This window comes from Lycorma delicatula, chromosome 1, assembly GCF_047948215.1.
Source record: "Lycorma delicatula isolate Av1 chromosome 1, ASM4794821v1, whole genome shotgun sequence".
NCBI lineage: Eukaryota > Metazoa > Arthropoda > Insecta > Hemiptera > Fulgoridae > Lycorma > Lycorma delicatula.
In genome coordinates this window covers 87,209,013-87,234,977 of record NC_134455.1, presented here as the reverse complement: position 1 = coordinate 87,234,977, position 25,965 = coordinate 87,209,013, and the positions used below count along the sequence as shown (strand labels likewise).

Below are 25,965 nucleotides of genomic sequence, written 5' to 3'. Positions count from 1 at the left end.
GGGAATTTTTTCTTGGCCTGACAGACAGGAGCATACTACTCGAATACTAGAAACCCCTTTTCGTTCCTCTTATGTATCATTTTTTGTTTTGTGATTGTTTGATTGCCTGGAAACTTTATTTTTACGGCAGTTAACATACTGTTACCTTGGCATCTATCATATTTCCATTTTATTCTTGTTTCTCCGCCTACCCATTCTGTCCAGTTCACAAAATTCCCCTGAGCGCTGAGGGTGCCACCAGTCAACAATTTATTTAACCAATGTCTTAAACAAACTAGGTAATCAGTACGTTAACAGATTTATGATAAATAAAAATAAACTATCAAATTCAATCTCAAAGTGATTTCAAAATTAAGTGATCAAAAGTTAGTATTAATAAAAAAGAATAAACCAATCACAATTAAGATAAAGCAAGTGAAAAAACATTTGTTAAACAAGTATCAAATTATAACTATCAAATTTGAATTAACATAAAAAAAATTAGTTGATAAAAAACTAATAATGTAATATTATAAATAAATAATATGATAAATAAACAAATTAATAACAGTTTAAAATAAGCAAGTAAAAATAGAAACATTTTTTAGGTAAGTAAATAAATAAATAAGTGCAACATTATAAAACAAATTTAATATAAATAAAAATTAATAAACTAAAAATATTAAATTAACTAACAGAAAACAATAAATAAATATATTTATTATTACATTTGATTTGTATAATTGATTATGTAATGGACAACATCGTGATAAAATTTAAAGCATAATTCAAGATAAAAAAGAACTGAAATTCAATAATACAAAAAGTTGGACGTGTGAAAAAAATAAAAACACTACTATGGGATTATATTTTATTAAACAGCAAAAATAGGAATATGATAGTATTTTTAAAAACTCAGTTTAACAAAAATACATGATAACCCCCCCCCCCCCAAAATACTTCTAGTGTTAAGTGTTTGTGGATCCCTCTGTAACCCTCTCTTCAAGAGCTCCCACTTCCCAAAAAATTAATTGCCTCCCAAAAATACATCAAAATGTGCCTGACAAAAAGAATTGATAAAAAAAAGGTGATTTTCATTCCCATCCTTATATTAGGCATGTCAAATATGAACAACTTCTTAATAAAATAATTAAAGTGCTAAATGCTTACAACTTCTTAAGAAAATAATTAATATGCTAGATGCTTAGGATAGAAAAGGACTAAAAACCGTGCATCTTTTCTCAGATTAAGTAGTAAGGTCTTGTTCATTTGTAAATGAGTGAAAATTTTATTTGAAATTTCAAGATTCACTTGCCACTGAGAATCCTACTATGTTGAAAAATGTTGCTAATCGAAGTCAAATTTACGAGCACGTTTAGAAAAGAATTCATATTCAGCAGTGCTATTATGCTTGTCCTACAAAGATATACACAGGACTATCCATGGTGAATGAATCTTATAATTCTAACCAAATTAATCTTGTAATTTTAAATAAATTTTTCACTTTCTTACAAATGAACAAAACCTTACTTAATCTAAAAAAGAAAAGGCATATAGTTTTATGTCCTTTTCTATCGAAAGCATCTAGCATGGAATTACTAAGATGTTTGCATCCCATGTGTCTATTACAAGGATGGGAATGAAAGTCATAGTTTTCTTTTTTTGATGTCAGTCATTTTTGCAAGGCACATTTTGATAATGTGTTTTTGGGGCGGATATACAGAGGGATTCACAAACACTTTCACTGGAAGTTGTTTTTTTTTTTGGGGGGTTGATATCATAAAACTTTAAAATAAAAAAAAGAAATTGGTGAAATTAATTCCTCTCCTTGCATTCTTTTCTAAGTCTTAAGTGAGATGACTTGTTACTCTTTGAAGATAGCTGTCATTTTCAGAAGCAATTTGTGACTTTGCTAAGTTACTTAAACCATTATATTGTGACACCTTACATAGAAATTAATGTATGTAATTCATGACATAATAAATAAACACCAAATATTATTGGGGATAAAATATGGAGATCATATTTTAGTCGCATATAACCCAGTTATAAATAAACATTTGATCATTTTAAATAAACTTAGTAATTACAGTAAGAATTAAAATTTACACATGTAACAGGAAAATAGATTTTTTAAATATTGAAATTAAAATAATACATTTAAATTCAAACCACCCATGGTCACAAAAGATTCTGTAAAAATAACACAAAGATTAATCATAGTTTATTCCTAAAATATAATTATACAAATAAAATAATAGAAAAAATTATTTATGTATATGATAAAAATAAATATAAAAACGAATATATACCAAATTATTGCATTATAAAATATTTTTAAAATAAAAATAATAGAGGATTTAAGAGGGTTATATAAAATTTAGTACAACAAATGTAATAATATTTATATTGGTAAAACCAGTAGATCATTAAAAAATGATTTACTGGATTTAAAGGATTTAGTTACATACATTAAAGGAACATTACACAACATACAAAAAAAAATATATATATATATAATGTAACTGATCATTTATTAGAATACGGACATGTATTATCAATTGCAAAAATATTTTATAGACCTTAAATAATGTTAAAAAAAAAATGTAATTTACTTCTTTTTTTTGGGGGGGAGTTGTGTAAAAAATTAATATACTCAAAAAATATTACATTTATAATTATAAGTAAGAATTATATGAACCATCAGATCACATTCAAAAATGATAATTAAAAACATAATAAAATTACAATCTAATACTGGCTGAAAAATTTGTATATGTGTTCATAATACTACTCAAAAATGTTTAAAACAAAGAATAATCTAGAGTAACAAATTTTTAAAAGCATTATATATAATTTAATTATAAAATTTAATACAAACTAATATGTAGGATCCCATGAAAATTTATTCTTGGAAATTAATGTGGTAAGTTTTAACTTATCTAATTACTTTGTTTTGGTGTTTATATTTCACATAATATTAAATGTAAGAGATCTATTCAAATAATAACTTAACCCTTTTAATTACATGCCAATGGAGATATTTAGTGACGTGCGGTTGGCAGCATCGTGTTCTGCATAACCTCCTCTGTAACCACATGTTCTTGGATTGTCGATACCTCATTTAGTTTTTGTGTTGTTATTTGTAGCAATTTTTGTAATGTGCATTTTTGGGGAGCAATGATACAGTGTAAAATTTTGCATGAAACTGGGAAAAACTTTCATAGAAACTTTTCAGATTTTAAAACAAGCTTATGGAGATGATGCTCTGGGTCGTACGCAATGCTGTGAATGGTTTTCATGATTTAAAAGTGGTCGTCTGTTAATTGAAGATGACCCTTGACCAAGAAGGCCATTGACTTCAACTGATGATACACATGTTCAGAAAATTAACGATCTGGTACGTGTAAATCATCAATTGACTGTCAGAGAACTTGCAGAAAGGGTTAGCATCTCGATTGGATAACATGTGATTATGATTGGAACATGCGGTTCCAGAGGAGGTTATACGGAACACAATGCTGCCAACTGCACGTCACTAAATATATTTGTTGGCACATAATTAAAAATGTTCAGTTATTTTTTTGAACAGACGTCATATACGAGGTGCTACCCAAAAGTTTGGGGAATTTGAATTTTGTACACGAACCGTTGCTGGTACGACCTGCTGCCGCTAGTTGTGGCTAACAGTACTCTTTGTGAATCAGCGTTCCAACAGCTGTGACAGTGAGAAGGCTGCATTGTTGACTTTCGTGCAGTTGCATAACGTGTTTTACTGCTTCGGCGAAGTTCTAAATGGCAGATTTTAAAGAGCAAAGAACCTGCATCAAATTTTGCTTAATGCTTAAAAAACTGGTGCAGAAACCCCATGCTTGTGGAAGCATTTGGTGACAATGCTATCAGTAAAACTTTTTGGTGGTACAAACGATTCAAAGATGGACAAACAACAGTCTATGATAATGAGCGTTCAGGAAGACCATCAACAAGTACAACACCAGAAAGCATCGCGATAGTGCTAGAGGCTATTGTTGCAGATTGTAGACAAACAATCCATGATGTTTGTGCAATCGTACAAATGTCATATATGTTCGTGCAACGCATCTTGTCAGACAATTTGAACATGAGACGCATTGCTGCAAAATTCATACAGAGACTGAACAGCGACTAGAAACAAAATCGCATAGCTGTCTGTAGTGAATTGAAAAATTCAGCCAAAAAATTCCCCACCCACCCTATTCGCCTGACCTTACCCCGTGTGACGTTTTTCTCTTTTCGAAAATAAAATTTCAATTGAAAGGCCGTCGTTTTAACACAATTGAGGAGATTCAGAAAGAAACACAGAACGTGCTTCGAACACTTACATCTGGAGACTTCCAGGGATGCATGGAATCATTGGAAAAATGCTGGGATCACTGTATCAATCCCAAGGGGATACTTTGAAGGAGACAGTGGAAATTATAAGTTATGGTAAGCTATTTTATTTTTATGGTAAAATTCCCTGAACTTTTGGGTATCACCTCACATATATAATTTTTTTTTTGTATAATCCTTTCATTTGTCAACTGGTTTGGTGGTATTCTATTTTCCTTTCTGTTTGTGTGCTAATTTTTTAATGTCTGTATACTCTCTCCTACATCCTCAAATTATCTTCTTTAAAAACTCCAATTTTTGTCTTTCTCTTTGTAATTTTTTATCCTCTGTAAATCACCAAATTAATTTAACATGGATCTTTTGATTCATAGTCCACCAGCTTTGTTCATTTTTTTTACAAATTCTGTCACATTTTCTTCTATTCATCTAAGACCATTTCATTGCATATTTTTATTGTCCCACCTAATTTTTAACATCTTCGTGTTGGAATGCTTTTCAAAGGCCTTCTATTCTCCTTTTTGTTTTTACTATTGTCCATGTTTTGTTACCATAAAAAATTACCATTAAATTTCTAATTGTTGGATCATTATTTGATACCAGCAGACTTTTTATCCCATGAAAACTGTTTTTAACATCTGCTTAACTTCATCTGTATTTTATTTTGGTATGTTACACTGCGCTATCTTGATATTAAATCTCTTATCCTTTATTCTGACACATATTATTACCTTCAAGTTTTTATTTATTTCAAGATACTCGTGCATAATTATGAAAACAAGACATAACAGTGCTGTTAAAATTCAGTCTAGCTTACTACTTTACAAATTCATACATTACAGTGACACACTACATTGTCAGGATGTTTGCTGTATATGTAATTGTTGTTATGTGTCAACTGCTGCTGCTGGTGTTAAAGCTCTGAAAAGGTAATGTCATATAATAATATATATAATATAATGCAATATTTTTAATTTGATGTGGACGTATCTTAAAACCCTTTCAAAATTAAATTTTGCCTAAGCCAGGATTTATGGTTAACATATAAGAGAATATTAAAAAAATGTATAAAAAAAAATTGTGATGTACTGAAAAAAATTTTTATTTTTCTATATAATCTCCATCATGTTTAATTGATATTATCATCCTCACTTTATTTTTGCCTCAAAAATCTATTGTACGAGAATTTGTACAATAACACATTCAACTTTTTATCATTCACCCAGATGAGTTTTTTTAATAATGCAGAAGATAAGAGTTATTTGGGGATAAATCTTTTTTGTCAGGCAGATGTTGAATAAGTCGCCACTATAATTTAATTTTTTTATCAAACTGTATGAAGTCTGACAATACAATAGAGCTATATAACAATAGCTAATCGGTTTAAACATTTTCTTAAGCATCTACTGTAGTTCACAGTATGATGCAGCAATCATAATATCACCTCAGTTTTATAGATGGATTGAAAGGACTCGCTGTGCATCCATTGTAAGCAAATCTTACCAGTTTTGGCATAACTGAATTCCTTTGACAAAGGTGGAGAAAAATGTTTCCATTCCATTAAGAAACATGAATCATGTGAAACATGTTTTTCCTTTCATCAATGTACTGAGAGAATTTACACTAATGCAAGTCCATTTAATTTATTTCGTGTTCTTTAATCAGTTCTCTGAGCATACTCATAAAATGCTTTTTTCAATATTATTTCAAAATAATATCATGTATTACTATGTCTTATTTCTTGGTTATCAGTTCAAGTCAGCTCCGCTTACTATGGTGTTCTGCTGCTATCCAAATAGCAGAAGCAGATCCGTCATCATCTAACTTTTTGACTTTTTGAGATCTTGAGATAATTAATCAACCATTTTATGTACTTCATTAACATAGACTGGGAGCATCTGTTATTTCTCATTTTCTTTGACTTAGCACATTTCTGATATTCCTTCAAAAAAAAAGGTTTTAAGAAGTTTTTCTCCATTACAAGCCTACATGTACAAGAAACTTTATATAGTTTAGTCTTTATATAGTTCACCCCTTTTGTAAGGTTAAAATGATATACCAAATATAATTTTTCTGCTCAGTGAAATGTACCAGCATTTAGGTAGGAGATTATTATTATTTTCTTTTTTAAAGCAACTTAAAGGTATGCCCCTGTATATTAAAACCATAGGCTTCAAACAATTTTTCTTACATTCAGCTCATGTTCAAAAGGTTGTTGTAATAAGAATTTTCCATTTTTGTAACTCTTCCGTTGCGAATTTTCACTTAGACAATTATTATCTTTTAGCTTATTGCTATTATCACTCTTAATTTCTTCTTTAAATCTCCAAGGTTCTTTTTGTATAAAATGCAATTTTGTCAACAGATCTTTATCCTTTTTAGTTTTTATTTTAAATAGTAGTCTTAGTGTTTATTTTAATTTCATGAATAACAGAAAAATTGTTCATTGTTACTGTAAATTTAAAATATTATTTGTTAGTAAAAGAATCTTATTTTTGTTTGTTACAGGCTCAGAAAACAAAATGAAACATCATCTGCGTGGTTATCTTGCTGGTCTCTCAGTACTGTTAAACCAAAATGAGAAGCCATCTGTTCTTTCATGTCTGCACAAATGCAAAGAAAGTCTTGAAGTGCCTGCTATGGAATTATTAGAACCTGGAATGGAACTCCTTACAAATAGTGGTAAGATTGATTACCTTTAGTATTCTGTAATTAAATAACTTTTGTTTAAATGATTGTTAGTATAATGCTTATTATATAGACTGGTTGTTATGTTGTCATCTACGTAGTTGTAATGACTATCTAGTATGTGTTAATTTTATTCATTAATTCATTGATTGAATAGAGGTGTTTTATTGAAATTGATATCTTTACTGCCCGTGTTAAAAATAAATTAAGCTTGTTTAAAAATGAATTCTTTCATAGATTACTTATCATTTACTATGACTGTTCTTTTCTTCACAGAATAATTCTTATTGCAATTCCAGATGTATAGAATGCTGATAACCAGCCACACCTTAGAATGTATATGCCTTATAAAAGAATATGAATTGACTATTTTAATGGTCTTACAAGCTATCTGAAACTGCACCAGTGTACAGCTTAAATTTGTTGTGGTCATCCTTTTTTAATTTATTTTGCTGAAATGAGCATTTTTATGAAGTGTTATAAAAAGGAACGTGTATGACTGAAATAAGTTCAAAATATTATAAAACATTGGTAGCAGTCAATCAGTTGGTAATTATAACTATAAAATTTCCTTTCATAACATTTCTTCAAAATATAGCCTACCAACTGGTCTGAAATGGTAAAATTTATATTAGCACTCAAGAAAAAAATGACTGTACATAAGAATACTTCCACTTCTTATGCAATAGTCCCTGTATTGGGTATGATAAATTCCAAGATTTATTGTTATAGCTTGTGATAGTAAAAAAAGAAGAAATTTCCAGATTAACTTAACAAAATAACTACACAGTTATGCTAATTAATCACTTTTGTTGTAATTAACAAAACTTTGTAAGCCTTTAAATAAATAAAACAGTAGCTTTTAAATGAGTGAGATTTTTTTTTAAGGTTGCCCAAGAAAGTTATTTAGATCTCTTAAAAAAAAAGTATTGCTTTTTCTTATGGAAATAATTAAATTTATGAAACAAATGGTGAGTAAATAAAAATCTTGATTACATTGAATTACATTTGCATTGCGGATGTTTACTGAGGGTAAACATCTATATGAGTTGTTTGACTACTTTGTTTACTTAGGAGTGAAGACTATTGAGTAGGAATTTATACATAAATCAACAAAATTATTTCTGGTAAAAATTTTATCTACAAATATTTTAGAGTTTAAATTAAGGAAGTACCTGTTAACAGATATTAACTGTACATATGTGAATAAAGACAACAAAATAGTAATTACTACTGTTTATCTTGTCTTTTACAGATTTAACAGAATTATCCATTGAAGGAGATAATAAGACAAATTTGGAAGTACTTGTAAAGAAAATTGGCTATTCAAATTCAAGAGAATTCCCTACACCAGGACGAAGGAATCTTCATCTTTCAACAACTATCACGTATGTTCAGTGAATGTTATTTCAATTTTTTTTTAAATGCCATATTTTTTAGAGGAGTTAATTTTGTATCAAGACTTAAGTTACTAAAGGAAGAAAAAGAGAGTTTTTCTTTAAGATTATGTTGTTATTTTTGTGTTTTGTGTAAAGGTGAATAACATTTTTGGGTCAACAAATTTTCAAACGTTTTATTGCATCACTATTTTTGATGTTGATGTTTGCTGTATGATAACTAAAAAAAAAATATTTTTTTTTTTTTTTAATTTTCAAGAGTAATAGACTATTTTCTAACTTGCCAACAGGTAAAAACAGCCATTTTCATAACTTCTTCCATGAGCTGTAGCATTTTTATTTTACATCATACAGAGGGTCAGAAAGGGTTTTTTTTCTATAAATTGACATTTTTTTCTATAAGATATTATAGTTATGTTTATGGAATGCTAGAATGTGATAAATATATTGGAATTATGAATTTTTTGTATTTGTTTCTGAATAAAGTTGTGCTAGTTTTACCTTCTGAAAATTACTCTGAAACTAGTTTCAGAGTATTTTTTAATTTAAAATAATTATATTATACAATTATTTTATTTAGCTACTTTAATTGAGAAAGAGTTAATGTCACGTCTACAGAAAAATAAATAGCGGGTGAACTTTCACTTAAATCACTAGAATTTTATACTTATTTTATGCAGTATGTATTATTTTGGGATCTTTTGTCTTGCAAACAAAGTATCATTCCTGTAACAGCTTAGTCATTTTGGCAATAATTTCTAAGTATTTAGAATAAATTACTCAGTTATGATCTAATTATATAAGTATAATGTCATTTTCTCCAAGCCTACCATAATAGAAGTATTATATTCTTTCTTTCAGTACTTCCACTAATGTAATCTTTTCTCAGATGAAAATTTATCTCTGATACTACCCTTGTTGTAAGTAGGTTATATATTCATGATTATTACTAAACTGCTATCTTAACAATATTATTGGCCAACGTATAAAATGATAAAAAACATAAGATGGGTGTAGATTTCATTAATGGCATTTTGACAAGATAAATTAATCAAACGTTACTTTGTGTTTGGTTGTGTGTTTATCTGCTGTATTTGCAAAAAAAGTATTATACAAATGAAGTAGTATTATTTGAAAAAGTATTATATCAAATGACAAGTGAAAGTCATTAATTCTTAGTCCAAACCACAGGATTTGATTCTATTGTCTTTGGGAAAGAGATAATCAACTAGGTTTGGTGAGGTTCATACTTTCTATTCCTTTGATTACCGTTGGAAAAATTGAAATTTTGCAATGCCCATACCATCCTTTTCAAAATGTGTCATGTCTTTTGCAGTAAGTAAAGAAAAACCTAATATCACCAAACAGATTCTAACCTTCTTGCTCCTCCCAAGTTCTACTTCCTTAGATTGACATCATAGATGGAAGTTTTGTAATATTTTAATTATTTTTCAAAAAAGCAGAGAACAAGTAAAAAAATTAATGTAGGTGAAGTAGTTTAAATTCCCTAGTTTTTTTAATTAACAAAGATTAGAATATTTGGACAGTTTTAATTTTTTCTGGGACAAGTTAAAAACAACTATTGTCACAGAAGTTGGAGATCATTAGCTCCTCCACATCCTTCATTTTTTTTCAATCCTACGATTCATTAACAGTCTTCCATCTAGATTTATTATGATCGATAATTTTTATTGCTGAATAACTGTCAGCCCTGTTTTTCTTGTTACATGCATTAATTAATATAGCCAAGATCTTCCTATACTTTATTTCCATTTTTTACTTATGTGTTTACAACTAACCTGTTAACCCTAATTATATATCCTTATGAGTGATTTCTTTTCTAAAACCATTGAAAGCAATCTCCTCTTCTGGCCATTGAAATGACCCTCTAGTCAATTTGTTTCCTCCCTATCTACTTTTTTCAAAATTCATCTCCAGTACTCTATTTCAAAAGTATTTATGATTGTCTCTCCTTTCCTAGAGCATTCATCTCTTATAAAGAGATAATTCCATTTTAATTCATCAAGTATTACAAATTTTTTTCATCACTATTTTTTATTTTGGTGATATTTGGTATATGATAAATACCCACCTTGTAGTGGCCAAAAAATATTTTTTTATATTTAAAAAAAAAAAAATTTCTTGAGTAATAAACAATTTCTAACTCGCCAACAGGTAAAAACAGCCATTTCCATCACTTTTTCCATGAGCAGTGTAGAATTTTTATTTTACATCGTACAGATGGTCAAAAAGGAATTTTTGGAAAAAGTAAAGCTGGAACTTCATCTTAGTGTACACAAAATTCATTTTATTACATAACCAAATCTTGTAATTTTTACTGAATTTACATTTTCAAATTTTAGGCTCAAAATAAATAATGAAGGGCTTAGGGTAACAGGCCTGTTTTTTACCTTTTAACTCATTTTAACTTAATATAACAGAACTTACTGAGTGTCCTTCATTAAAAAAAAAAATAGCCGCCAAATCATAAGATTTTGAAAATGTCTCTCGTTTGGGGCCCAAAAACCACATATGGGACAGGTGGCAAAAATCTGAAATGTTTACACCAATTTTTATATACTTTAAAATCGTATAAAATTTATTTTGTTACTGGGTTGACAAGTAATGAAGCCATTAAAACCACTAAAAACACCGTTCCTTGTAACTGTGAACATGTATCAAAAATATTCACAGCGTCTATTTTTTTTTCCAAATAATAATGTACGCCTACTTTACAAATTATTTTGATATGTCTATAATGAGATAGCTTATATTGTAGATAGTTTGTTACTTAAAGTATGACTCATACACAAACTCATATTTAAATACGAAGGTGAATAGAAATGGATGAACATGAATGTTTGCGTAATCCTGAATGTAAATATTATAGAAGGCTCAGTTACTGTTTTGATTTCAGTGTGATATGTTGTGTCATTGCTAGTGTTAATGCTGTGGTTAGGTAATGTACTCTTGTTTATAAAGTAATTTTATTAGCAGTGAACTTTTCTTTTATTTTTAATTTTATTAATTAGAGAAATTTTTATATTAGCTGTAGAGAAACTGGGATAAGACAAAGTGAGATGCAATTGGTAGTTTTATAATTTATACTAATTGTACCCTTATGTTATTGTAAGAACCCTTGCATTTTATAGAAACGGATTATGGAGTGTTCAATTGGTATTCATACTAAAAAAAAATATCTGTACTTTTCATAAAACTGAATATTTAGATAAATATTTTCATATTAATGGGAAAAGTTGCTCTGATCCATTTAGCTGTCACACTGAACCGGTTAAGAAATATCTTTGACACTTTCAACAAGCAATTCAAATTGTAAAGTAATCAGGCAGAGCACTGTGTATATACAAAATGCTTAAACAAAATACAAAAACCACTAGATGATACAGAAATTGAAACAGACTGTCAAGATATATTTATGCCTCAATGTGTTATAGTTGAGTCGGTAACTAAAGCTTGTTCAGCACTTGTCATTTCCCCCATAAAGGTTAAAAAATTATCGAGAAGCGCAAAGGAACCAATTTTAAAAAATAAAGTTACAAAATTAGCCAAGTTAGTTACCATTAAATTAAATGATTCCTTTGATTTAAATATTTCTACAGAAGAAACCAGTTAGTACCACAAAATTATGCTGATTTAGGTAGGGAATATGAAGAATTAATCATTAAAACTAAGAATAGAATAAAAACAGTTACATCAACCCAGAAAAAGATTAATATTTTAAGTTTATTACCAAGTAGCTGGAGCATCCAAAAAATTCAAAATAAGTTAAGTATTAGTTAGTATTTAGCCCGTCAGTCCAAACTATTAGTTAAGAAAAGTAGAATTTTGCCACAAATCGGCAAAAAGAAACCCAGTCACGTAATTGATAAAAATGTTATTAAATGTGTCCAAGATTTTTACCAGAATGATGAGCACAACCAAATGATGCTAGGCAAGAAGGATTGGGTCTCTGTAAGACAAGCTGAGGGGAAGAAGATTAATATTTAAAAAAGGATTATCTTGTATAACTTAAAAGAATTGTATACATCCTTCAAAGAAAAATATAATTTAAAAATTGGTTTTTAAAAATTTGCTGATTTAAGACCTAAATTTTGTGTTCTGATTGGTTAGGTACTCAGTCTATTTCTGTGTGTGTCACCCACCAAAGTGTAAAACTCACAGTGTTAATAATGTCCAGGCACTAATGAAGTGCTCAGATTACTGCAAGGGGCTGGGATGATTTTGATTCTGAAATTATCTTCAAACAGTGGGAGTACTTGATAAACAGGCTAATTTCCTCAACAGTAAAAAGGAAAACTTGTTGGAGGAGGATAAATGTATTGTAATGGAAGACTCAAAATTTTCCTTATGTGATACAGGATGAAGTCCTGTACAGCCATTCCAGCTGCAGTGGAGTAACTGCCAGATAAATAAGCCATTGATAATTTGCAGTTCCTTTATTAACTCTTAAATTTTCATGATTTAATGTAATGATTAATTAATTCAGTTAAATAATCAATAATTTCATACTTAGAACAGATAATAAAAAAATAATGTTTAATTGAAATTTTAAAGGAAATTTAAGTCATAAGTTATTAAATTGCTTAATAATAATTAAGCTCACAGCTGGTTCATTATTAAAAAATAAGAAAATGCAAGATTGTTCTGAATCTGAACATACTGCCCATCAAAAAAGAGGTTCTTTTTTCTTATAACATGAGAATATAATATAAGGTACACATGAATGTTATACATATACATGTAATTTATATTTTTTTTATCAATATAATACATAATAGTGGTGATCATAAGAATATTAAAGTAACATTTATGACCTTAATATAAATAACAATTTAAAGCACATTAATAAAATACAATAAATAAATTACAATAATATTCAATTAATTATCAGACAGTGGCAGCAAATAAATTACTCACAGGCCTTCGGAGCTGACCATTAGCAGTCTTTAAATCAATGATTCAAACTAATTGATCAGGACATGGATAAACCTTAGTGATAATTCCGAATTTCCATTGCATTGGTGAACAGTTTTCCTTACAGATTAGTATTACGTCTCCAATAGACAGATTATGTGAAGGAAAATGCCATTTATTTCTTTGCTGGAGATAATGAAGATAGTCCTCAGACTATCTTTTCCAGATGGATTGGACGAATTTCTGAAGTAAATGCCAACGACCTAGGTGGTTAATTTGAATTTCTTTGTAATCAGGTTCAGGTAAAGACATAAGTGGACAACCTATAAGAAAATGTCCAGGCAATAATGGTTCTGGGTCCCTATGATCTGTAGAAACAGTAAAAATGGAACGAGAATTAAGACAGGCTTCGATCTGTATTCAAGATTGTTTGCCCTACAACACGATGTAGATGACATTTCACGCTTTTAATTGCAGTCTCCCATAAGCCACCAAAATGGGGTGAAGAGGGTGGAATGAATGACCATGATATGTTTTGTTTGGATAAAAAGACTTGAATGAAATAAATCTCTTGAGAGACTAATTCTAGATGAATTGCCTTAGTACTGAGGCATATAAAAAGTGCGATATAAGATTTACTTATGGCTTTGGCCTGCTGCCCGCCATGACGATTTGTAAGTAAACCTCCATAGTGTCTATTGCATAGACAGAATGGATGGGAATTTAGTACTCAAAGGTGGGAAATTGTTGCACTTGAGTTTTTGTGTTAAAACAAAAACAATTCAAACATTTATTAATGATGATGAAATGCTTGATTTAGCATTTAAGATCCAGTATTTCTGGCATAATGAATGATGCATTAATTGTATACCAGAATGTTAAAGATGTAAGTGCTCAGCAATAATTAATTTAGTTATATTTGTCTTTGAGTGTAGGATAATAGGATGTTAACTTAATAATATAATAAAAGAGTGTTGTACCTCCCACTCGTACACTAGTCCTAAGTCATCCAGAAATTGATTAAGTGAAATGATTTTACTCTGGTTTTCATTTGATATTTGGATTAGACATTAGATATTTGGCTTAGTATGGAGCAGAAGCGGTTCCATATGTTGTAGTTGTTGATCTGGAGATTCACGCCACAAAATGCATTGTAAATTAATGTCATTAAGGTTTAACTAGTATTTGACGATACATTTTCGTTATGTCAGATGTAATGACATAGATTCTAAATCTAAGTATTATTGAGAATAAATCCTGTTGGACAACAGGCGCAACTAGTAGTGTATCATTAAGAGATAAACGATTAGCTGAGCCATCGAAGACAACTTGCATTTTAGTAGTTAGACTTGTGGGCTTAAATATACTTGGTGAAGTAAGTAATATATATCCGATTCATTAGTTAATAAATCATCAGAATCAAGTAATCATATATGACATAATCTTAAGTATTCTTGCATAAAGGAGGAATATTCCGCTTTGTCATAATCTTCATTCCAGATATAAGAACTTAGCGTTAATGAAAGAATCATCGTCTAGCTGGAGTTTATCAGATTTACGTGGTAATGAGATGATAAATTTGCCTTGATTGTTCCTAGTGGTATGAAGTTGGAAGTGTGTTTCACATGCAGAAGTTTCATTAACTGATCAGAATCAAGTATAGTTGAATGATCTAAGTTATTGTTGCTTGTAAAAAGGTATGTACCAGCATTCTTATGTTGGTTCATCCGCTAAGACAATTGCTAATATATTCTAGCTTAGTCTCTTAAATAATAGATTATCTTGAATCTCAAATTAGTTTACGAGGCAAAATAAAATTTAAATAAAATTGGGCTTTGATTAAAATTTCAATATTATTTGATATATTAAATTTGGGATCCTTATAGAATAGATTTTGAAGTAGATTACGATGAGAAGTTTAAAATGTGTGTAATGGAAGGTTATGTCTGGCAAAACAGCACAATAGGCAAATCTTTATTGAGTTGAAGTCCCAATTTACGAGCAAACTTATATAGTTTAATTGACTGCCTGAGTCTTAACAAGACTATACAAATGAGAATGACCAAAAACATCATCTACATTACATACAGCAGTAGACAAAATTATATTTTTGTTTAATTGTAAACAATAATCATTATTACTATTTTTAGAATCTGTTTTATCAGTATGAACGAGTGTGTTGTGTCTTTGTTGACAAATTACATAAGTTGTTCTTTGTAAAAACATACGAGACAACAATTATTATATTCTAAAAAGTCTCTTCATTCATCATTGGATAAAAAAAATAAAAAATTTATACCATTTTGTAACTGATGACTGAGCTTACAAAATGAGCAGTGTTTTAATAACTAACATTTTGTTGTCTATGATTCTTGTTAACGTTTGAAGTGGGATGTTTGCGAAGAGAATTAAATGCATTGTTATATGTTATAATGCTGTCCTTCAACATTTCCAATACTGTATTGTGAGATTGTAGTACTTAATACTTAAACTAAGATTTTCCAGGATGTGTCGTCGGGTCTCAACAAATTCTAAGAACGCTTGAAAATTTGGACAGCTCATTTGATAATCTTTCCTTCCATAGTCTGGTAGTATTGTAATCTAGCCTTGAGGTTAGAAATTGAATTCAAATATGTTCCATTGCTTCAAGTTAGTTGACAAATGGAATGTCATTAATAAATTTAGGTAGAAGATCTAATGTTTCTCTTTTTTAACAATTTATTTTTAAAATTCAATCTGCATTAAAATATGCAATCATGAATTTATTATTATCAAATCATTTTATCAATAAATCTAATGCGATTCTATAATTATCATTTGTTATTGGAAGATTTTTAACAATGGCTAAAGCTTCATCTCTTAGCGAAGAATGTAAATAATGTAATTTTTTAATATTTGTTAAATCGTTTTAGTGGATTAAGTCAAAGATATTTTTAAAAATGAGGCCATTCAAGAATATCTCCTTTAAACAATGGTAAATTGATTTGATAAGTTGCAATTGTGATTGTTTAATAGCTGTGTCTACATTATATTCTTGATTACTTTATGTTGACTATCTAATAAATGTTGCAACGTACATTTTATTTTGCATAAATTAACTTTGACCTGTTCTTGATCTAAAGGCAAACTATCATCATCAACATTCATTTCTAATTGTGACTGAATGGAATCATATTTGGAGTGTAATTCAAGTAGATTTCATAATTTGACTTGCAAGACGTGTTTGTTTGTCACCTTGTGATGCATCAAATTTGTCTGCAAATGTTCCAGTTCTTGTAATGGAGGCTTTAATTGATTTTCTTTGTCTATAAAGGATAAAGAAGAATTAAGATTGTTCTTTATTCGTAATGATTGCAATAACTAATATGGCCAAAAAACAAAGTAAAACTAAATTACACAAATATTATTATATAGATAATGGTGTTATGTAAATTATGAACCAGATTCAATGTAGTGAAGAAAACTCCAAAATAATATTTTTGTTCATTACAATTGAACGAAAATATTTATTGGTGATCACAATATTAGAACTTAATTATCCGGGCTATCCAATTTTTTAAATATCTGGCTCGGAGGACCAAAATTAATGAACAGTCATTCCAGCTGCGGTGTAATATGTTGGTTGTGGTAATAGCATACACTAAGTAATTGCCAGATAAATAAACTATGAATAATTTACACTTCCTTTATTTACTTTTAAATTTACATTGAATTAATTAATCATTATGTTAAGTCACAATAATTTCATACTTTAGTTAACACATTTTTAAATGCATGTTAAACATACTGTCTAGCTGGAGCAGATTTAAAATTAGTAATGTTGTTTAGTTCACAGTTTAAAGAAAAGTGAAATCATAAGTTATTAATTGCTTAATAATACTTAAGCTCACAGCTGGTTCATAGTTAAAAAGTAAGAAATAAGAAAATGACAGGACATGTTTATATTTATCAAGAGGATGAAGAAAACACATGAATCTGAATGTACAGTCATATCACTGGTCAAAAACTGCCACATTACATCCATTTCTCATATATTTTAAAACAGAAGGAAAATTACAAAGTCAAAGCTCTTGTGTGATTAGTGAGTATTTGAAGTGCAATACTACATCGTTCTGCTTCCAAAAAAAAGTTATAAATAAAGTAAAAACACTGTTACCACAAGATAAACAATTTTTTTATTTTTCTGATGGCTCCTCAGTCCAGTATAAAAACAACAAAAATTTCATAAATTTGTGCTACCATCAAGAAGATTTTGAAATCACAGCTGAATGGCATTTTTTTTTGCGTCATACCATGTAAAAAGATCATGTAATGGTATTGATGGAACTGTAAAAAGGATTGTGACTAAAGCAAGCCTTCAAAGGACAGTCAACAAATTGTTACATCTTCTGAAATGTTCAGTTATTGCAGACAATGTCAAAAATATAACATTTATTTTCTGCTCTAATAAAGGATGTTCGAGACTGAAGAATACCTCAGTTCTCGTTATCAGGTAATCTGTAACCACTATAAATTCTGACCTAAATTTAAATTAAATTGTGTTATTTAAATTAATGAATTTATTTGAAATTTATTTTATATAAACTATTTTGTTATTTAGATGTTTTAATACATCGATTTATGATATATTTGTTAAAACACAAAAGCTAAATTATTAGCAGCACAAGTCATTTGTTATTAAATTCTTTCTTAAAATAGAATTTTAAGAAACATGATATCATGCTGGAAAAATGTACTAACGCTTCCTATACAAAGAGGGTTACGTTTGAGTGAGTACACATACTCACACAGCCTTTGACAATTCGAAGAAAGAGTTGTGGGGTTAGACCTGTAACACCATCAAGAAACATCAGTTTTGTGCAGGATCTCATCGTAGTAAGTTGTGTTAGTGAATATAAAAAGAAAAAACTGATCATAAATCATGAACACAGGTATGAGAACTTAAAATTAAAGGCCATTCCGTAAGGAACATTCTTCAATCAGTTAGAAGATTTTTTCTCGTAGATTTTTTTAAAAAAATGCATAACGTAAATAATACTATTATTAAAATTATAATGTTAAAATGGCAAAAATTATGTGTAAAGTTATAAATAAAGTAATCTTGATTTGGCCAATTCGTTAATATTATATATATTAGTAAGATATTTATACTAATCTTTGATATGTGAGTAGTTATGCAATAGCAGTTCTATGTACGAACCTAAGTAGTCAAGTTTTGGGACTTTAGAATCAAATATGTTTATTATCACTTTATTTGTTACTATATGTAATATATGTATCATTCATCGCAATTAGTAATTTTTATTTTATGTAATGAGTTTTTATAATTTTTTGTGAAAACAACATATGCAGCATAGTCCTAGTACATTATTTTGTAAATCCCGACATAGTAACTACATTTATATAAAAATATAAATTTTTTGTGTTATTAAATTTGATATTTTTTTTTTTAAAGCTTATGTTATGGTAATATGATAACAAAACCAAAGCTTACAACAACAACAACAGTCCCAGAAACCAGTACCTTTTTTCACAGTTATGTTCCAACAAGTCAGAAATGTATTCTGAAAGTCAGGGCGACTTCTGAATCAGAAACATTTACGGTAGTATCGGTACACAAGGACATTAGTATTTCTGATGGCTTTACAGGTTTACCAAAGTCAAAGTGTAAAAATTATCTGTGCTGCATATACAATCACAAGTGGTGGTTAGGCGAAGTCATTGAAGTCAGAATACAAGAGAATGAAGAAGAATATCGAATACACTTTTTCCATTCGCAGAGTTCTCGTACATTCAAGAAATCATTGAGGGATAATCAAACATGGGTTCAACTGGAAAATATTTTAAAGATATTCACACCTTCAGAGCTTTTTCTATCAACTACTGGAAGAGGACACAACATTACATCGAAGATGAATGAGGACCGATTATTGAGTAGAACCAATTAATTCTCAATCAAAAAATAGCAGGAGCAGTAAGTTGTGTTGAGTTTGTTATCAAAAAGTGCAAGATTTATTCATAACTTCCATTAGTAGGAGTAAAAGCGAACTGAACAACTTGTTAATATATTTGAATTATTTATCATTTTTTAATTGACTATTTATTAATATCAATATATTCATTCTAATGAGTTTTGTTGTAATTTTTATAAGCTGATAAAAATACATAACTCAGTATTTTAACGGTTAGAACGAATGGTGTTTTTAGTGGTTTTGTTGGCTTCATTACTCGTCACCTCCTTTGAATAACAAAATAAATTTTATTTGGTTTTAAAATAAAAACGTAGTTACTGCTGTAAACATCTCAGATCTTTGCCAACTGTCCCACATGTGGATTTTAGGCCCCAAATATGAGACATTTTCAAAATCTTATGATTTCCATTTTTTTAATGAACACAATAGTCCATTTTTATTTAAAGTACTACCAGTTCTAAGAGTTAAAAGGTAAAAAACAGGCCTGTTACCCTTAGCCCTTCATTATTTATTTTTGGCCCAAAATTTGAAAAAAACAACAATTTGTAAACATAACTTCAGTAATCATTACAAGATTTGGTTATGTAACAAAATGAATTTTGAGTACAGTAAGATGAAGTTCCATCTTTACTTTTCCAAAAAGCCCTTTTTGACCCTGTGTATGATGTAAATAAGAATGCTGCAGCTGATGGAAAAAGTGATGAAAATGGCTGTTTTTACCTGTAGGCGAGTTAGAAAATAGTCTACACTCAAGAAAAATAATTTTTTTAAATATAAAAAAATATTTTTTGGCCACTACAAGGTGGGTAGTTGTATACCAAATATCATCAAAATCAAAAATAGTGATGAACTGATCATTTGTTGAATTAAAATGGAATACCCCTTTTACGCTTATTCTTTTATCTGAATAAGATGGTAGAATTTCATTGTCTTCTAGTGGATTTATTAATTATGCGTCGAGATTCGATTATCAGGTTATAAAAATGTTATTATATTGATAAATATCAGTTCTGTTAAGAATTTTTTGTTTAATATTCCATTTACAAAGAAACATTTCTGATTAGATGTGACCATGGCAGAGGAGTCAAAGTGCCACCGGTGGAAAGTTATGTAATGGTACTTCAACCTCAACAGCCCAGTATAACAATCAATGGAACAAGCAATGTTGCTCGGGAATACCAAGACTTCCGTCAAGGTGTTCGTGTATTCACTGACCTTCATATTACAGTTCAGCCTGCTGGCAAACCATGGAAACATGGTATGTAGTGTTTGTGCAAATTAAATTCATAATCATTTAATGTTAACTTTTCAATCTTTTTTTTTTCAAGATTGTATTTTAAAACTAAATATAATTTAGATATTAAAAGAAAAGCTAGAAAAATTAGTGCTTCCTTTTTTATTGCATTTAATAGAAATTCATAATGTATTTTATATTTACATACTATTGAGTTTAAAGGAATCATTTTTTTTACATTTTGGAATTAAACTAATAAAAGTTATATTAATAAGTATTTTTTATCATTATAATTGTATCACCCAGAAAAGTTATATATAGATCTGTTTGTTTTATCTACTAATTTTTATAAATCTTAAGAAAATTATTTTTTATTTATTTATTTTGAATTAGAATCTTAAATTTAGTGTCCAGATTTACATCCAGGTAGAAGGATTGTGTCAGTCTTTTCACAAAATATATCAGTATTATGAAATATATCTTTAATTAATATCGTTTAGATCTTAGTAGTGTTGATTAACTTTATTATTTATTAAGGAAAGTGGGATTATTTTTACATCTCGCTTTCAAAAATTCAGTCTAAGTTTGTTTTTTGATATATCTGATTTCAGGTGAAGGAATAAGTGTAATTCAGAAGAAATTGGATTCTTGTGTCGTATCTGTGTACCCATCATTGAACCCAGATCATGAAACCATTACATTACCGGAAAATATGTTGACTCAGTTTGGCATTATCGCTAAAGTCAGCAAAGATGGTGCGACAGTCTCAGGATCAGATCTGATATACAATTATGAAGAGGTATGCTGTCTAATTTATTCAGTTATAAATACTTAAAAATGTTATATATTCAGTTGTCCATAACCTATATCCAGGATTCTATTGATAAAATGTCTTATATTGATACTGTGTTAACTTAAACATTTATACATAAATTTACTTCAGTATGAGTTATATCAATCATGTTCATCCCAGATATAATCTTTTAGGATAGAAATATATTAAATGTTAAGAAAGGTCTATATCTCTTAGCATGTAAAAAACTCCTGTGAAGATAGATGCCTTAGTGTTCTTGAAAATGGCTGCAAATGCTAAGGTACAGTCAGATCAGAAGATCCACTAGGTCATTTATTTAAAAGGTTCCCTACCACTTCCACAATTATTTTTGTATTAAATTTGTCTTAAAATGTGACGCTTAATAATGGATAAAACTGATTCGTTGTAGATTTAAAGCACTGATTTCCTGAAAAAAGTTTGGTTTCTGCTATATTTATTCCATGTTCATCACATTTCATAATGTGATGAATGAACTTTTTTTATAATCCACATTATTATACTCGCATTAAAGCAAGAACTATCTGTTTTTATTCAAAGAACAATCCTTTATGTGTGGTAGATCAGTAGATAGTCAATGCAAAGTATTTGTCAATTTGCAAGATTAATGATATTTCTCCTCTTTATGCTAATTTTGAACTCAAATTAATCCTAATAATTCCTCATATATTTTGGTCTTAGCTTCTTTGATTTGGGAGATAAATTGGCTGGTCTTTAAGCCACTTGTCATAATTTTTGCTAACCAACTGGAATTTTCGTCAATTGATGTAAAATTTCCACAACATTCAAATTGCTTTTATAACATTTACAAGAACATCTTCTAATGTAATGTGCTTTGCTCTCATGTAAGTTTTTCCAAATCCCTTTACCAAATTCAGTCTAGGGTTTTTTCATAAACCTTTCTAATATTTGTCATCAGTTGTTTCAACACAGTCTTTCGTAAATCAATTTATGATTTGTAAATGTTGCCAAAGCTTTAATTTATCTTATGGAACAAATACATCACATTAAATTAATGAATCATTGATTTTCACTTTCGTTCTGTATGTTAGCCGTAGTGTTGCTTAAAAAAAAAACTATATTTTGTTAGATAAAAAAAAATTTGATTTTTCCACATACCTATATAAAAGTTATAGAGGTTATTTGGGATATATTTTGTTACCATGTTTATTGTGGTAATTTTTTTTGTGGTATGTTCTAGGAGTATGGCACACTTTCTGCTAATTTTTTTACTGATGGTTTATCCTTTATCTCTTCTTCATTGTAAAACATTAAATGCACTTTTAAATTATACTGATCAAAATCCATTGTTGCAGCAAATGCCATTATATTGGAATACTGGCATTATGAAAATCTGTATATTTAACTTGTGCTTTCTATATAATCATTACAAATGGTCTTGCTATAATCTGTTACATTCTTCTGAAGCTACAGAAGTAATGCTTTCATCAGCAGTCATAGACATTTATAATTAAACTTTTTCCACAGATTACAATTAAAACTGTATTTCCTCCTTCTTGACTGTAGTAGTACCGTCACCATGGTTTTTTTAAGCTACATGTGGCTAGCTTTTGCTTGATAAGAAAGTACATATGAAGAAAGACATGTTTTTAAATCTATTCAGTCCCATGCTATAAATTTCACTTAAAGATGAATAATTAAATCATGAAATGTTTATATGTGATTTAATTATCCAATTAATTTTTTATGATAAACCATAATCACCAGCAGCATTTCTGTACAAGAGGCTTATTTAGTCACTTCCAAAAGTGAAAGAGGTAGATGCCAGATGAATTTTTTCTATGATGATCATATAAAAAAAATCTTTGTGATACAGTTAGAATAAAAAATGGCTTTATTAAGATATCGTATTTGTGTTACATTCTCATAGAATATTCCTTTTGTTCTGAAAGTATGTGTGTTGTTATATAACCTGTATAACTTAAGTGGCATGTTTTTAAAGTAAGTACTGTTTTGAAATTTAAAAAAAAAGTATACTATTCTTAACTATTTTATTTTTACATGAAAGCCTGTACTTTAATCTACTTTTCTACATAATTGCAACCAATATTAAGGCACTTGTCATATCATACAACCAGCTTTTGAACACCGTTATCATAAAGTCGCCTGATTTAATAACCATTGCAAATGGTCGCTTTGACACCATCATCATCAATAATTTAAGCGTTCAGTCACAATTTCATAGATAACATTCTTGAAACTTGAGGGAACTTCAGTTAGCGAAGAAATTGTAAAGCATCTATTCTCTAATTTTTTCGTCAACTTTCTGCACCAAATCTTTAGTGATGACAAAAGGTCGTCCATTCTGTTCCTCATGTGAACATTTTGGTGGCCATATTTTAAAAGCTCTAACCCAGTTTTGTATCATTCATGCCTCATAGATTTTCTCCATACACTTCACTGATCTGACGATGAATTTCAGCTGCTTTCATGCCTTTAGCACTAAGAAAACAAATCCCACCATGTATTTCACAGTCGGCAGGCTTCTTGATCAGCAGAGACATTTTAAATACTCACAAACAACTGTAAACACAGTCGAATATTTCCATAATGGTATCTATGACTTGCCAACAGATGTGGGTACGCAGTGCACATGTGTGGAATGCCAACCATAGCATAGCAGCGGGAATTTCAAAATTTCAGAAGATTTGTTACATTCAGTGGTTTAATATACTCTTACTTTCTTATATTGTTTAGGTAAAGTTATTGTACTAGATGTGTTGTAAGATGCATCCATCTTATATGGATTGTATTAAAAGATATTCATCCATCTAGAGATGTTGGACACTTTTTTTTTTACAGAAGTAGGCATCTACATCTACAATTACATGGGGAGGGATGGGCAGATTTACTATTATATCAGATAATGTTAAAGGAATTTTTTAATGTAATAATTAGAAGATTTTTTATTTACTCAGTTAGGAAATGTGACAGTTGCCTATTCAGGCTACTTGTTGATATGTTGTCCAGTTACCTAATATTTTCTTTTAATAAACAGATATGATACCAAAGTATTTACATAATTTAAGGTATACTGCTCTGTGGCTAATTTTCAATGTTTATCTGTTAATTTATTACTTATTTGATTTTGCTTTAAGCAATTATAAATACTTGGATGACTCTAAAGATTATATTTTTGCTTTTTATTTAATAAATTCTTGTTTTATTTTTTATAGGTTTTAAGACAGATCCAGTATACAAATAGAAAACCTGCTTATTACTTAAACAGAGTTTTTAAATTAATATGCTCTGAAATGAATGGTCGGTTCCTCAGCAATGAATATATTCAAACAGTAAGTACTGTACTTATTTTATATTAATAAAATATTTCTTATTGCATTCAGTTTAATAACTTGGTATCCTTTAAAAATGTAGGTAAGATAAATTAAAAAAATATTTGTATTTTGGTGGAACCCATTTCTATTTTCCAGCTGATGTCAAACTTCTTTTTCTCTAAAGTTCCTTATTTTAACATTACTAATAAATCCAGTTGTATATTGCATAATGCTTATTAATTTAGTAACACATTTTATCAATTACCCGAGTTTTAATTAAAGATTTGCTTTAGTGCAGCACAAATACGCCTTATTTATTTTTACCAGGTGTGATGTTCTGAACAAAATATGTGTATGTTGAAAAAACTTTATAAATCTAAATTCCGTCAAAACATTCTATTGATATTATTTGTCCTTTTTTTCTTGGTAATTATTTTTTAAAAATTTTTTTGATTATCTTTACATAACTTTATCAGCAGTCAACAAAGAAAATTGATCTAAATATCATCAATAACACTGAGAGAAAAAAAGATTCTTTTTAATGTTTCTCCAAGTGTGATACCATTTCTTGAATTGCTTTTTTTGCATACATTACAAATGTAAATTCAATTTTTCTATCACCCTTAGTTTTAAATGAATTAGATTTTTAAAAAAATTAAGGAAAAATATAGTTCAAATCTGTAAAATTTATAATTTTGCATGGCCATACCCATGTTAGAATGATTTTTCTGATAAATAGCCTTTTTCTTTTATAAATAGCCTCAGGCACATCTCAAGTTAATTTCCAGCAGTAATTGGCTAGCATGTTAGTATTCCATTTTTCTTTATTGCAGCTTTCTATCACCAAAATGTCGTAGTGAAATGTTCATACATTTTTGTTGTCAAAAATGTTCATTATTGAACATTGTTGTCAAATTTTTGTTGTATGAAATGTTCATACAAGTTGGTCACGTACGTATTCAAGGTTGTATGGGAAAAACTCCAGATGTGAGTGGAGGAATACATTTTCAAAGACATATTACATCCCATTGCTCTGTATGAAGTAGGAAGTTGATTAACAATACTGTGGTAATTGTAGGATTTTTGTTTACCAAGAAAATTTTTGCAAACCTCTTTAAATAAAGCTTGGACTTCATTTAAAGAGGTGTGCATTTAATGTAGAAAGTGGCACTTTCTACATTATTTAACATTGAGTTAAATACATCAACACTCTTATTTGAGGACCAATAAAAAATATTCCTTCTTTAATTTTTCCTTCACTTAC

At 29.0% G+C, this 25,965-nt stretch overlaps 1 protein-coding gene across 2 annotated transcripts in view; it reads left to right on the top strand.

Annotated features, from left to right (window-relative positions):
• The window catches only part of Cals (calsyntenin 1), a 132,124-nt gene that overhangs the window by 86,342 nt on the left and 19,817 nt on the right, over nt 1–25,965 (top strand). For both annotated transcript variants that reach the window (XM_075357571.1, XM_075357567.1), the window contains exons 10-14: nt 6,856–7,029; nt 8,291–8,423; nt 20,404–20,597; nt 21,185–21,372; nt 24,603–24,719. In XM_075357571.1, coding sequence (XP_075213686.1) covers nt 6,856–7,029; nt 8,291–8,423; nt 20,404–20,597; nt 21,185–21,372; nt 24,603–24,719 — 806 coding nt within the window. The remainder of the gene's footprint in view (nt 1–6,855; nt 7,030–8,290; nt 8,424–20,403; nt 20,598–21,184; nt 21,373–24,602; nt 24,720–25,965) is intronic.